This window comes from Channa argus, chromosome 15 (genome assembly GCF_033026475.1).
Source record: "Channa argus isolate prfri chromosome 15, Channa argus male v1.0, whole genome shotgun sequence".
NCBI classification, from domain to species: Eukaryota; Metazoa; Chordata; class Actinopteri; order Anabantiformes; family Channidae; genus Channa; species Channa argus.
The window spans coordinates 23,113,904-23,127,710 of NC_090211.1; the positions used below are offsets into that span (position 1 = coordinate 23,113,904).

General features: G+C 39.1%; 1 protein-coding gene across 1 annotated transcript; it reads left to right on the plus strand.

Annotated features, from left to right (window-relative positions):
* Positions 1-9,453: 9,453 nt before the first annotated feature.
* Positions 9,454-13,054, plus strand: LOC137099801 (DELTA-sagatoxin-Srs1a-like). The gene is made up of 3 exons (XM_067477081.1): positions 9,454-9,595; positions 11,639-11,786; positions 11,970-13,054. Exons 2-3 carry the CDS (start codon positions 11,653-11,655, stop codon positions 12,385-12,387), a joined length of 552 nt encoding a protein of 183 aa, XP_067333182.1. The 5' UTR covers positions 9,454-9,595; positions 11,639-11,652; the 3' UTR covers positions 12,388-13,054.
* The last annotated feature ends 753 nt before the right edge of the window (positions 13,055-13,807 follow it).

Here is a 13,807-nt window from a genome sequence, read left to right on the forward strand (position 1 = left end):
CAGACAGAAAGCATGTTTCCCTGCACAATGAAGTTCTAACTTTGCCGTCCACACTAAATGTCATACAGTAAAGTAAAATAAAAATAGAAACAAAAAATAAGAGCAATAAAGGCAATAAAGGTGAGGTAGTGCAGTTCTTAATAAAGGCAATAATGTTGCCATCTAGTGTGTGTGTCTGTGTAAACGTACATCAAGAATTTGGTTAGAACATGACCCAATTTTCCCTTTCATTTAATGAAATATTTTCATATTCAAGTCAGTTCAGTTCAAAATGAAATGTTGCAGCATTCATTTTACAGACTTTTGTGGACGTTTGTGGTTGTTCCACAGTATGAAATCTGCCTTCACATTAAAGACCAGTGTCATAGAACCTACAGCTCTTAAATTACCTGGGTGCTAACCCCACCCCTCTTCCTTCTCACCTGGAAGCAGTTGTTGTTAGATCCACACAAACACATGCTGGCTCACTCAGACAGTGGTAGAGACAGAAACTACCAGGATGTGTGTTGGATCATTTTAGCCTGAGCTTGTAAATCCTTTTATTTGATATGGAGAAACTGAACCTTCTGAAGCAGAGAGTCAGAAGGAAGCAGGAGTGTGGACAATGGTTCAGAATGGTTTTCAAGCGTTGGACACAGTTGGGAATGGCGACATCTGCTGCCAAGTCTTTGACATAATTGTTTTTACTGCAGCTCAAACTCATTGGTAAAAAAAGTATTAACATTGTGTGACTATGAAATAAAGCTTCTGATAAATGAATGACACCATGTATATAGAAATTTAGAGAAATAAGTATTTGGAGAGGCCAAAGGCCAAAGCTTCCGAGCTTTGGAATGTTGGCTCTGTACATTATCACAATGGATTTAAAATAGAAAAGTCAAGATGTGTTTAAAGTGTCTGTCCAAACTGTCCACTTTAATTTAAGAAGTTGGTTAGAAATGTTGGACTAACAGTGTATTTGCCACCATTTTTGGTCACAGTCCCAGTTTTAGGGGCTCAAAGATATGTGGACAATATTTGATAAACAGGAGTAAATTTCTTAGTAAGCTTATTGCTTTCCTCTACAACTGGCAGTTATGAGAGGAAGTGATAAATTGATAAAACCCCTTTCTCTGCTCCTGAAGCATCGTTTCATGACAGAACTATCAGGTCTGATCCAGTTTATTCATATCATATCACCCTCCAGAACATAGTCCGAGTAAAGTCTGAATAAGCCCATGTGTAAAAAAAGCAGTGAATGATACAGAATTTACAGCAAATGAATCGGCGTGTTGACAGTATTCACTGGCACTGCATCTATGTGATGTAAATAAAATACTGTGTAAAACACTCTCTAAATAAAATACTGTGGATCGTGTAAAACACTTTCTGTGTCATGTTGTGCCTCCTACTCTCTCTGACCAACCCTTTATTTAAAAAGAAGTGGGTTTTCTCCCTATGTGGAAACAGCTAGATATGACTCCAGGTAACATGGCTCTGTTTAGGAGCGGTTAGGACATCTCCTAAAGTAAATTACTGGTTAAACCTGAGAGTCCATGAGAACAATCATCTACTAAAAAAGTTCTAGAAAAGAAAGAAAAAACAAAGTGCCATTTTGGATGAATAGAGGAGACAGCAACAAGAGAAATGGTGCTCTGCAGGGGTGTGGTCTATGGTCCCTGTCTGGCTGATGGGAACACCATAAGGTAGATCTAGAATTACTAAACAGGACAGAAAAACATGATACAGTTGTTTTGGTGGGTGATTTTTATAGCTACACAGAAACTAGATTTCCTGGACACATTCAGATTTTAGGTCCACAAGGACCAGAGGAAGAAATAGAAAGAAGAAGGTGATAATGATCAGGATACACAGGCACAGGAATTTAAATAGTTGTGTTCAATTAATAGGGAAACATCAGACTGGGCTTTGTGAAGAATGACAGGAGTTAGAAATGGTGGAGCAGGTTGTGTTAAACTGTAGGAAGTACATAACTGAGAGAGAGAGGACGTGATGGGTGAGTGGAGAAAGCAGGGAGTGTTGAATGTGGGATTAAAGGACATATGGAGCCAAAAAACCAATTCAAGCTTTTAAAAAGAACAGGTCTGCTCTCAAGAACCACTTACAGTATATGCAGAGAGAGATTAAAACCAGAAGATGGCAGCAATGCAACAGATGGGATGCTGACTGCCATAAAACCCCAAAGAAGAAGAAGGTCTGGAACAAGGCTTGTGTGTGTCTGTTCTGCAGTACATGAAAATACACTCAGTACTTAATTAGCAACAACTGTGACAACATAAATTCAAACTTATAACTTTGGCATAATCTTCTAGTAGAATGATGTGAGTAAAACTCCTTCGCTTAAAGCAAAGTATTTAGTGTTTCATTGGCATTAACGTTAGCAGCAGCCAAGCTAATATTACTAACGCTAACGTTAAGGCACCCAGCTGAATTCATGCTAACATTACCTTCATTAGAACAGGCAATTAGTTAGTAATTATAATTACGAGAGACAATATACAGGAAATAACACTTCCTTAACTGGAAGTAAACCCATCTTATTTTCGCCACTAACAACATGGTCACTTAGAATCACACAAAGCAGCCTTTACACTTTAAATGTACAGTAATAAACTGTAGGATGCTCTGAGTGACAGCTGACACCAGCAGCTCATCAGTTTACTGAGACTCAAACGTCTTGTGAAGATGACAGCACAGACAGACCATCGTCATCTCAGGCTTCAGACTGTAAGCTGTTGAAAATACCTGTTTTACACTCAGTGGGCAGGCGATCACATCTATGAAAACATCAGAGCAAATTAAATATTTGCTAACCCTAATTTATTAATGGCGTGGGAGTTATTGGTGCACATGTAAGGTAGCTGTTCCTATTGACAGACGTCAACAAGAAGTCATATTACTGGGGTGTGGGCAGCACAACCCGGGACAGGAAGAGACTGAACAAGCTGGTAAGGAGGTCCTGGTCTGTCCTGGGCTGCCCGCTAGAGGTGGTGGGTGAGAGGAGGATGTTTGCCAAGCTGACATCCATTATGGACAATTCATGGGTTACTTTAACATTTATGTAGATGCTAAATTTATTATTAGATTCAATTGGTTTTTTATATGGCATTGAAAAGGATAATTTAACAATTTTTCCTTATAATTTTCTTCTGTCTGACCATTTTCTAATAACATTTGAATTTACAATAACGGACTATACAGCAGTGAGAAAAAATTCCACTATAGCAGATGCTTAAGTGAAAAAACTGTGAACAAACTTAAAGAAATTATTCTTTCATCATTTGCTTCACCATATGTCAATACAATAGAAAGTAGCCACCTTAATGTTTCTCCTGCACAAGTTGATTATCTTGTTGACAATTCTACAGCCTCACTACGTACAATACTTGATAGTTTTGTCCCTCTGAAAAAGAAGGCTGTACAACACAAGATGTGATCTCCATGGTATACTTCGCAAACTCACAACTTAAAACAGGCAAAGTTAGAAAGGAAGTGGCGTTCTAGATATTTTGAAGAATCTCATTGGCTTCCTATAAAATTTAGAATAAAATTTTATATATATATATATATATATATATATATATATATATTGTTACGGCCCTGGCCGTATGTGTTGTTGTTCTTTTTGAGTTATAGGTGCCCTGCCTGATTGGCCGGATTGGGGGGCAGTACTGGAAGCTGATTGGTCCATCCTACACTTCCGGGAGTTTGAAAAGTACGATTCTTAACAGTCAGATAGACTTCTCTGGCAGCAGCACCTGTTCTCTGTCCTTCGCCTCCAAACCTTGTTGAGCATTTTTTAATTGTTAGGCTTTGTGCCATGGTTTTGTATAGATATTGTATATTTTGTAAATAGTATTGAATCTGCAGGGGTGAACTGCCATTTTCTTTCGACTGTTTTCTCTTGTTTTCACATTAGGGAGTTAGGGTTAGTGACTGTCTTTTTGTTTGTTTGTTTCTGGAGGCTAGCTGGCACTGTCTTTGGGAAATAGCTTTTTTTGTTTATTATTTTGGCCTTGGTTCACCCTGAGTTATAGTGTTATGTTTGTATGACATTTTCTTTCGTTTAAAATAAATGTCATACTGTTGGAACATCTGGATCCTGGATTTTGGTTTGGGGATCGGAGAGGGAACATCCTAATTTATCTTTGTATGTTGCACATATATGTATACACATGTATGTATATGTGTGTATGTATATGTGTGTATATATATATATATACATCTCAGTATCTCAGTGCTACAAAATGTTTTTTTTTGGCCTTTCTGCTTATCCCGTGAGCTCAGTGTCGTCACACCGGATCATTGCCTGCATGTTAACTTGGCACAGTTTTTGTGCTGGATGCCCTTCCTGATGCAACCCTCCCCAATTTCTACTGGTCTTGGACTGGCACTGCACAGCTGGATAGGGGAATGATGCTGTTGAGGGTTCAGTGTCTTGCCCAGAGACACCTTGACATATTGCCAGGACTGGGGATTGAGCCACTGACCCTGTGGGTGGTGAATAACTGCCTTTACCAACTGAGCTACCGCCACCCCCACTAGAAAAACACAGTTAGCAGAGGATGGTTTCAATCCATTGACCTCTGGGTTAAGCACCCAGCACACTATCAATGCGCCACTCTGCTATCGGCCACCCCAGATCAGTGCTAGAAAATGTCAATCATAATAATTCTCTTTTTACATTTTTTACAGTATTGTTACCTGGGATGAAGGGGAACCAGCTCTCAGAATCCATTCATAGGTGAAACATTGTGAAGTGGATAAATACATGGTATGAGTGTGAAAGATTCAAAGTTTCCCAACTGGTTTTAAAGTTCTGCTTATTTGCTCTTTGATCCTCTGGTAAACGTTTCCAACCAATTTACCGTCCTATGCAATAGATAAATGTAATTGTGAAACACACTGATTTCTGGTTCCTCTGCTGCAGGGCTTTGCTGCTTTCGGTCTTTCTCCATTTTGATGTTTACTGAAGCAATAGGTCAATTTGATAATGAATAGTGAGAGCGGCCTCTGCTGGACCACTGCTTCAGATGCTCTCATAAGATTCCAGCTGTCAGTCCAGGACTGAAACAGGTCATTATTTAAACACTGAAGTATGTGTATCTAAGAGATGACAGTGTTCAAGTTTGAACTACGTTGTACGAACACAGAACTGTTATAAACGAGTTATAAACGACCTGACTGAAACTTGCTCTCTGGAACTAAATTTTAACATCCTGATCTGTTGAGCAGCTCTAGTCCTTTATCAGGCAACAACAGAACAAATGTCTCCTTCACACTAAAGCAGCTGGTCTCATGTAACACAGTGGTAAAATGAACCTGTCCCAGCTTTTTTGAAATCTGTTGCTATTTTGACACAAAATGTATAGTCACATTTTATGAATAATTTAATTCTTAGTTCTGCCTCAGGAAAAAGAAAAACTAGTACAAACTTGTTTAAAATAGTAAATAACAGACATGTGATCCTCCTGTTATAGGACTCCAATGTTTTCAGCAGGAGGCAGCGTAGCTCCTAGTTTCAATTTCAGACTCTGCTGCTTCCTCATTCTTTGTCCTGCTGCTACAGGTTTGTGCAGTGCATCATATTTACTAATGTACATGTTGGTAACATGTGGATCCATGTGTACAGAATAATTTAGAAAATGCCATTTGTACCATCTCAGGTTTGGTCAGTGGCTCCTGAATATGGCTTTTCTATAAATAAGGTTCAAAAACTGACATTGCATAAGAACATTTTCCTGATATAGTACAGTTTAAGAGGTTTGGGGCAAAAATCTGGTAAAAGCAGGTTTAAACCCACATCACTGGCAGAAACACGAACTATCAAGCAGCTTTTTATTAGAATCAGGTTAAATGTTACACAGTGAATAAACCTAACACAAGCTGTCTCCTGTCTCTCTCCTCCTCTTGTCTGTCTTTAACATCATATTTGTTTGATTTGATTGTTACCTTGGTTCTCCACTACCAGAGTCCAGTCCAGCCCTCACAGTAAACTGGACTATACACGCCTGTCTGAGGTTGAACAGAACATTAATTATTAAGGTTCAGGTGAAGGAATTCATCCAGCTGTTCACCAACCTCAGTCCAATGTTTCCACTGCTGCTTTTTCGCTATCATCTGCATAGGCCTGAAACCACAGATACTAATGGAGTCACACTGGTCACGGGAGCTTCTTTCGTACAGTTGTTGTGGTTGCTGGAAGATTAGGAACTATAAGTATACTTTTACTGCTTAGGAGATAATAATTTCATACATACAGTCAAAGTTCTTACTTAACATGTTTGATGAACCACATATGTACTTCCATCATGTGATCTGTCCAGTTACAAGGCTTTATGTGACTTTATGTGATCTGTACGTGGCCTATGACAGAGGCCTAAATAGCATATCAGTTCATCCTGCTCCGACCGCGAGTTTAAATTTCCCACTCACTACCTCTATTTTGTTTCAGGTACTTCTCTTTCCCCCCCCAGCAATGTTCATTAATTCTTTCCGGTATTTTCCATTGATTCTCACTTCCTTTATTCACTAACTTGTGCACACAACACTAATTTAATTCAATGAACAGTATAACTTCTATGTTCTTGTTAAAAGGGCTGTGATCAACTTTGTGAGCCCTGAACACAAGTCAGGGACTGAACGACAGTCACAAACAGGACCACAAACAGGACCAGCCTCATCAACCCCAAAAGCTATCAGTAATAGATGACTCCTATCATACCTCCAACATCTGTGAGGGTGCTCCGGAGTTTTCTGGGGCTCTGTAACTATGTCACAACAAGCTTAAAAAAATCCGAGAGAAGCTCCTCAAGAACAAGCTGACATGATAAAATAATAGGGGTAAAAAAGATGGATGTACATGGATGTCCACAGATCAAGCTAATCTTAAAGCTTTCTTAGTCACTTTCTTTTACATCAATAAGGAGAGGCTATGGACACTTTGAGGATAAAAGTACTCACAACCTCCTTGGTGTTGGATGAATGAAGCTGGTTAAAGAGTAAAAAGTCAAAATATAAAAATTGGTCACTGAAAGTCTCTGGTTGATGTTATCTAGTTGCCTTCTTTGTATTGGAATCTCATCTGCAGGCCCAAAGGCCTAACAGTCAGGGTTCCTCCATTTACATTTCTCTATATTCGGTTTTACCATCGACATCTATTTTTCTGAGCTCTTTAAATGTATTAACAATTTAGACAAATATTTAAGCAGCATATTTCATCTTATTGTCCTGCATCAAGCTGTATTTGAAAATTAGAAATGTGTCACACACAGAACATGTGTTTTCTACAGTATTCTATTAATATAAGAGGCTGTGATACTGTGATGATGTGTCTCTGTGGTAATTAGACCCACAGTCCACAGGTTAATGTGATCAGCTCAGGGACATTTTGTCAGTCCTGCCCTGGACACAGTGGACACGACCTGGTCTTGCTCTGTCCTCTCTGTCACTGTTTCCTCACCTTGACCCATTTCTTCATTTTCACCCTTCGGCCCAGTGAACACAGGCTTAATATATATTTGACTTAGATTTTTGCTGCCTTGTACCTCACTTGTAAGTCGCTTTGGATAAAAGCGTCTGCTAAATGACTAAATGTAAATGTAAATGTAAATGTAAATGTAAATGTAAATGTAAATGTAAATGTAAATGTAAATATATGAGAGACGTTACCAACCCCCGCTAGAAGAATCTCAAAATGAAAATTGAAAAGAGGAATCTTATTTTATCATGTTTCAACCCTGAAGTGAAAGTAAAATAAGGTTTAACAGTGTGACTTTGGCTGGAGGGAAGTGTACTTTTAAGTCCAAGCTTAAAACCTTCCTCTTTGATAAAGCTTATAGTTATAGTCATGCTGCTATGGGCTCAGACTGCTGGGGGACCCACTGAGCTCCTTTCCTCTACTTCTCCTTTCACCCCACAATTGTCACCACTGTTTGACATTAACTCTGTGTGGTTTCTCCCGTAGTTGTCTTTGTCCTTCTGTCGCCCTCTCTCTGTCCCTTTCTGCAGGTGTCCCCGGGTTTGAAGCAGTGTGCAGCTACTGGTCCTACCAACCTGCCCGAAATTTTCCGTTAAAGGGAGTTTTTCCTCTCCACTGTTGCCTAGTGCTTGCTCCAGGGGGAATTGTTGGGTTCTCTCTATACATCTTTATAGTCTTGACTTTATTCCATAAAGTGCCCTGAGATGACTTTGTAGTGAATTGGTGCTATATAAATAAAGTTGACTTGAATTAAACTAACCGGTCGATGATGTATCACAAATTGATTAACACAAGGTCAAGAGGTTTTTATGTTTTATTCTCCTACAGAACATTCCTCAGTAAAAGCCCCACTCATGCCATTTTTCCACTATTAGGAGGTTGTTGAGAACATCAATTTTCACATTCTGACTCTTCTTTACAGTTTTGTTCAGTTTAAAACTTATGATCTGCAGCTGGTTGTCTTCTGCAGAAGGACAAATTCACAAAATCAAATTACAGATAGTGGTGATGATGTTGAAGTCACGTGACCATTGAAGAGTTTGTTTAAAGTCTAACCAGTGTTGTAGTACTTGATTGGTCTTGGTGTCGAGACCGGTCTTAAAGACCTTTTTTTTAAGGTCTTGATGTGAATACACCAAGGTCTTGGTCATGACTTGGTCTCGTTTTAGGTCGTGTTCTTGACTACAACACTGACAACAATAATGTTTTACCTCTGATTGCATTTAACTTTTAAATCATAAAGTGATTATCCTGCTGAACAAAACACGTTTCAAGTATCATCAACTTCTGTTTGTTACAGAACTTATTTTGAACTTTATTTTGAACTTCTGGTTTGTGTCCCAGGAGGAGCTGACACATTGAAGGAAACCAAAATGGACAGAAAGACTCTCTCTGCTGGCTACACTTGCAGATTATTGAATTTGTTTCGGCTTGTAGCCTTTATTGGGGTCTGTTAAAAGCACAGAGACATTTAAGACAACAATAAAAATGGTAAAAGTAAAATGGATATGAAAGGATAAAAAGAATAAATTAAAATTTAAAATTTAAAATTAAGAATGACAAATGCTTCCGATAAAAAAATTAATTGATGGAATAATCATACCCCCGTGGAAGATTTTTTCAATCAATTAATTTTTATAGGAGGCATTTGATATTTTTACATAACATGTTATATTACAATTTTCAGACCCCACATCCATGCACCTAGACAGCAGGTGGGATTGCACCAGAGATTTTTATTTTTTTTCTTGGACTACAACTTTATATCTGGTGTGTCCCCATCTGTGAGATCAACAGAATTCTTAAGCAGGTTTATCTTTGGAAATGTGAATGTGAAAAGATCATAAAAGGAACAAAAAAATGGGACATTTGAAAGGACAGAGTCAGCTCTAATCGGACTAAATGATTTAGAGGAATTCACGTGGTATATAGAGAAAGAAAGGGTGAAACAGGGGCTGCTGTCCTGGAGCACATTTTCACTTCCACTTTGATTCCAGTGGACAGAAGTATCCAGAAGTGGGGGCATTGTCCTGGACTGTGTGTCTATATAAGGAGGACTTCTGCAGTTGCAGCCTCCACACAGAGACTCTTCATCTTCAATCTCACTGCTGTACAGTAAGTCAGGCTTTTATCTTCATATTTACCTGGTTTGAACAGGATAATAAGCTCTCATCTAAATCTGGTTCTTTTTCCTTTTACTTCCCTGAATATTCATATGTGCTTTTTCACTGAATATTTTCATAATGCTCATTTTCTCACTTACAGCATATTTTGCTCTAAACCCTCTATGTACTTTCAGCATTGATGGTGTCTTTCCAGATCTGTAAGCTGCCCACAGCATAGGCAATAATGCACCCCCATACCATCAGAGATGGAGGCTTTTTGAACTGTCCGGTGATAACAAGCTGGATGGTCCCTCTCCTCTTTAGTCTGCAGGACATGGCATCCATGGTTTCCAAAAACAATATCAAACTTTGATTAATTCATCTTTACATTCAAGAGGCTTTGCCTCTCTGAAATGCTCCGTTTATATCCAGTCATGTTATTGACCAGTTGCCAATAAACCTGATTAGTTGTCAATTTCTGTGATTTTTGAATGTTTTCCTTGACACCTGCTTTTAGCTATTGTAAATGATGCACATCATAAGCAGTGGACTCTGGGGAAAGGATCTGCCCTTTAAGAACTTTGGGCTGTTTAACTTCCTGCTCATTTGGAATTCTGCAGGAGTAACCCTGGTAGTTTCTTAAAATGCAGATTTAACGGCAAATCTGAACTCTGGAAGATATGGGGATGATATGCTGTGGTAGGCTTGGGAGTCATAGTCAACCAAAATGTACAGTAATTGGGTACAAATTGTGTCCTGTAAAATCGGACTATTGCTGATGCTGTAACAGTCTGCAAAAGAGAAAACTCAACCTAGCGAGTGAAATAATCACATCCACTAATAGAAATTCATTTCTTTCTGGACTTCTCGGTAGAGGACCCATGAGGTCAATACCAAGCATCTCATTTGGGCTTTTGAGAATTGTTTGTTGCGCATTCTCCAGGAGGTTTTGGTTTGTCTGGTTTCAGACTTTGGCAACGCAATGCTTGAGATTGTTGAACATCTGTCCACATTCCAGGCCCACATGCCACTTCATAAAATCTCTCACAGATTTGGAAAATTCCAGCATGTCAACTCAATGAGGAGCCATTTTAAGGCAGAGTGATCTGTAATAACAGTGAAAAGCTTTGGTTCCAAATTGTGTTGCCACTTTTCTAGTGCCCAAATAACTGCAAGACAGTTTTTCTGTTACAGGATTATTTCTTTCAGCTCGATGATTTCTTTCTGTGTTAGCATACCTCCCAGTCCTGTGTCACTAGCAGTGATAACAGTGTAAACAGAGAATGGAAGGTCAAGATTTGTATGACAGAGGACAGAGCTCAGGCTAGACTTCAACTTTTTAAGAGCAAACTGGCATGTGTGACTTTTTATGCATCTGTTTCAGTGGCAGCATTGACTTTTTAAAAATCTAAACATATTCAGTGTCCTCCATCTTTCTTTGGTGAAAGTCCATACTGTTTTAGAGGGTTCAAAATTCCAGCAGCAAACATCAAGTAACAGAGAGATGGGGTTTCAAGCTATATTCATTGCCAACCACACGGACCAACATTCCAGCTCTGGATTTAAAGTTGAGGCCAAGAACAACACCATAGGCCAGGGCTTTTGGTCTCACTACTGCTACAGGCAGAGAGGACACATTACCTTGAAGATCTACAGTGAGATTTCCCCACCCAAGTGGAATAGCTGGCTCACCACTGGTCAAATGCAATGGACCGTGGTTGTAGGCTGTCTTTGACCCTTTTATTTCCCCCCTGAGATACTCATGGGGGGAAATACAAATAGGAACAGGTAGTTGTTGGGGCAGCAGCTGACTGGAGAGTCTGTCTAAGCATTTACTGGTGACACTGTAGTACTACCAGGCAGCCATTTTAGTTTGTCTTCCCCAGCCAGTGTTTTGGTGCCTGCTGCCTGTTAAGATTAGTGGAGGTGTTATGTGGACAGGAAACCAGGTGAAACCAGGAGCCACTCCTAGTTTGGTCCTGATGTGGTTTGGGATGTGTCCTGTATGTCTACTTTTACCTGAACCAACTAACTGTCCTGTGTCTCCCTGAAGAGATCTGAGACGCAATGCCTTTGCCTGTTAGTGAAGTTGTTGATGTGGCAACAGGACTTGGGACTACTATTGCCTCATTAGCTCCAACACATCGCCAGTGCACCATCGAGATTGAGAATAAGTCTGACCACATGCTGATGAGCCCCAGGTAACAACATGATTTTTATCTTCCGAGGGTTTGTTCTCTTCCATTCACATTGTGGTTCAGGTATTTTTGTGTTTTTCTCCAGTGACGCTGTACAAAGAGAGAGAATCCTAACTTAAACTAACTTAAAACGGCCAACACAATAATTATAATTCTCTATTGTTTTTTGCTTGTTTTTGTGAACAGGATCTACACTGTCAGCGGCTCCAGTGAGAAGTCTTTGCCGCCTACTATTAGTGTTTCCAGCTCTGGAAGCGCTCTGTTCGCCAAAACTCCTCACACAGCCTGTGGATCTGTTGGAGTCTTCACCTATGATCTCTACCAGAACTCCACTAAACAGAACAGGGGGAAAATGGCCGTCATGTTCTCTAATCCCTATGACTTTAACATGCACTCTAACTGGTTTGCAGTGGGAGTGTTTGACATGAACAAACAGTGTGATTGTAATCTTTATAATGAGATGTATTACAATGAAGAAAAAGGGTTTGTTAGAGGTGAAGCTAAATTTGGCAGCCTGACTTATACAAGCCACGGTGTCACCATCAGAGCCACCATGTCAGACAGTTACCAACCTGTCATCAACCTTCAGCTGTCTGATAACTGAGGTGAGAAAGCTGAAGTTGGTCATAATGTGATCAGAGTGACCTACAGTGTTAGCAGAAATGAATGATAGATTGTAGTTTTATCGTATAAAATATAATCACCTGATGATTTTTCTTGAGCCACTTTTTATATTTTTGAACCAATCAACAATCCATTTGAGAAATGGATGCAACCTATACCTATGCAAATTTATATACACAGAGGGTTAGGAAAACCACTTCAGGGTAATGTTATGTTTAGAGACAACAACGGTTAGTGTTAGGCACCAAAACATCAGGATTTGATTAAGTTATTAGATAAACAGCATAAAAGTATAAGGCTACAAATAGTGACAATGACACAAATGTGTTTCCTAACTATAGTAACCATTTGCAAAGTCCTGTGTCTTGTTGTACCATTCACCACCATGTGAGACCTTTTCTCGTACATGCTACGTCATTTCTTTGGACGTTAAATATTGAAGTGATGTGGTTTTTCAAAGAAAGTTGAAAGAGAAAATTTTTTGCTGTGACTTTGTAGAACATCTGTGTAATGTAATGCGTAATGTGATTGCTAACCTGCTCATACTGAACTGATAATGCAGCAACAAATCAAACCTGAGATATGTTTTTTATCTCTTGTACTAATGTAAAATAAAGTGAAAAATATTTCAGCTCAGGTTTTCTGTAATTGTGAATTATTACTTGCAGTAAGAGGAGATAGAGGTTAATTTTGACATACTTAATGAAAGAAAAAAATATTAGTAAGGTTGATCATTTCCATGGATGTTAAGTATATCCATGGAAATGTGTGATTACTATTGAATTTATCATTATTACAGTTGATTGTATGGAAATTAAGATGATTATGTTGTACTGGTTTTTAAAGTGATAATCATAATGAATCACATATGTAGAGAATTAAGAAAGTGATACAAATGATGCAAACAGGAAGTACCAAGGAGGCAGTGCACACACAGACAGCTGGAGAAAACGGAAACTACCTTGACAAAAGTTGGGATCATAGCAATTAACAAATCTGTGGTGCATAAACAGCGTATGGGGAGATGTGATCTAATCTTATTAGGACTGGATTAACTTATAGATCTGTAGTTATCAGCTCTATGCCACAAGCTGATTTCACCATCTGCAATGCTGAGTCTGTATTGTAACAGACAAAGATCACATGATGGAAGTGCATATTTGGAGGGTCGCAGTGGGAAGTGAGCATTAACTAATGTCAGACAAATGTCAAAGGACTGCACACAGACATTGTGTCAGGCTGCATCAAGAATCCCAACACAACCAGAAGTTCATCAGGACCAACAGAAGAAATCCCAGAATCCACCTGACCTGGCAAGACTGTCCAGGGCTGTTACGCCTTCAGATGTCCATGATAACCAGATAACTACATCATGCTTCAACCAGAGACTTTTACAATTT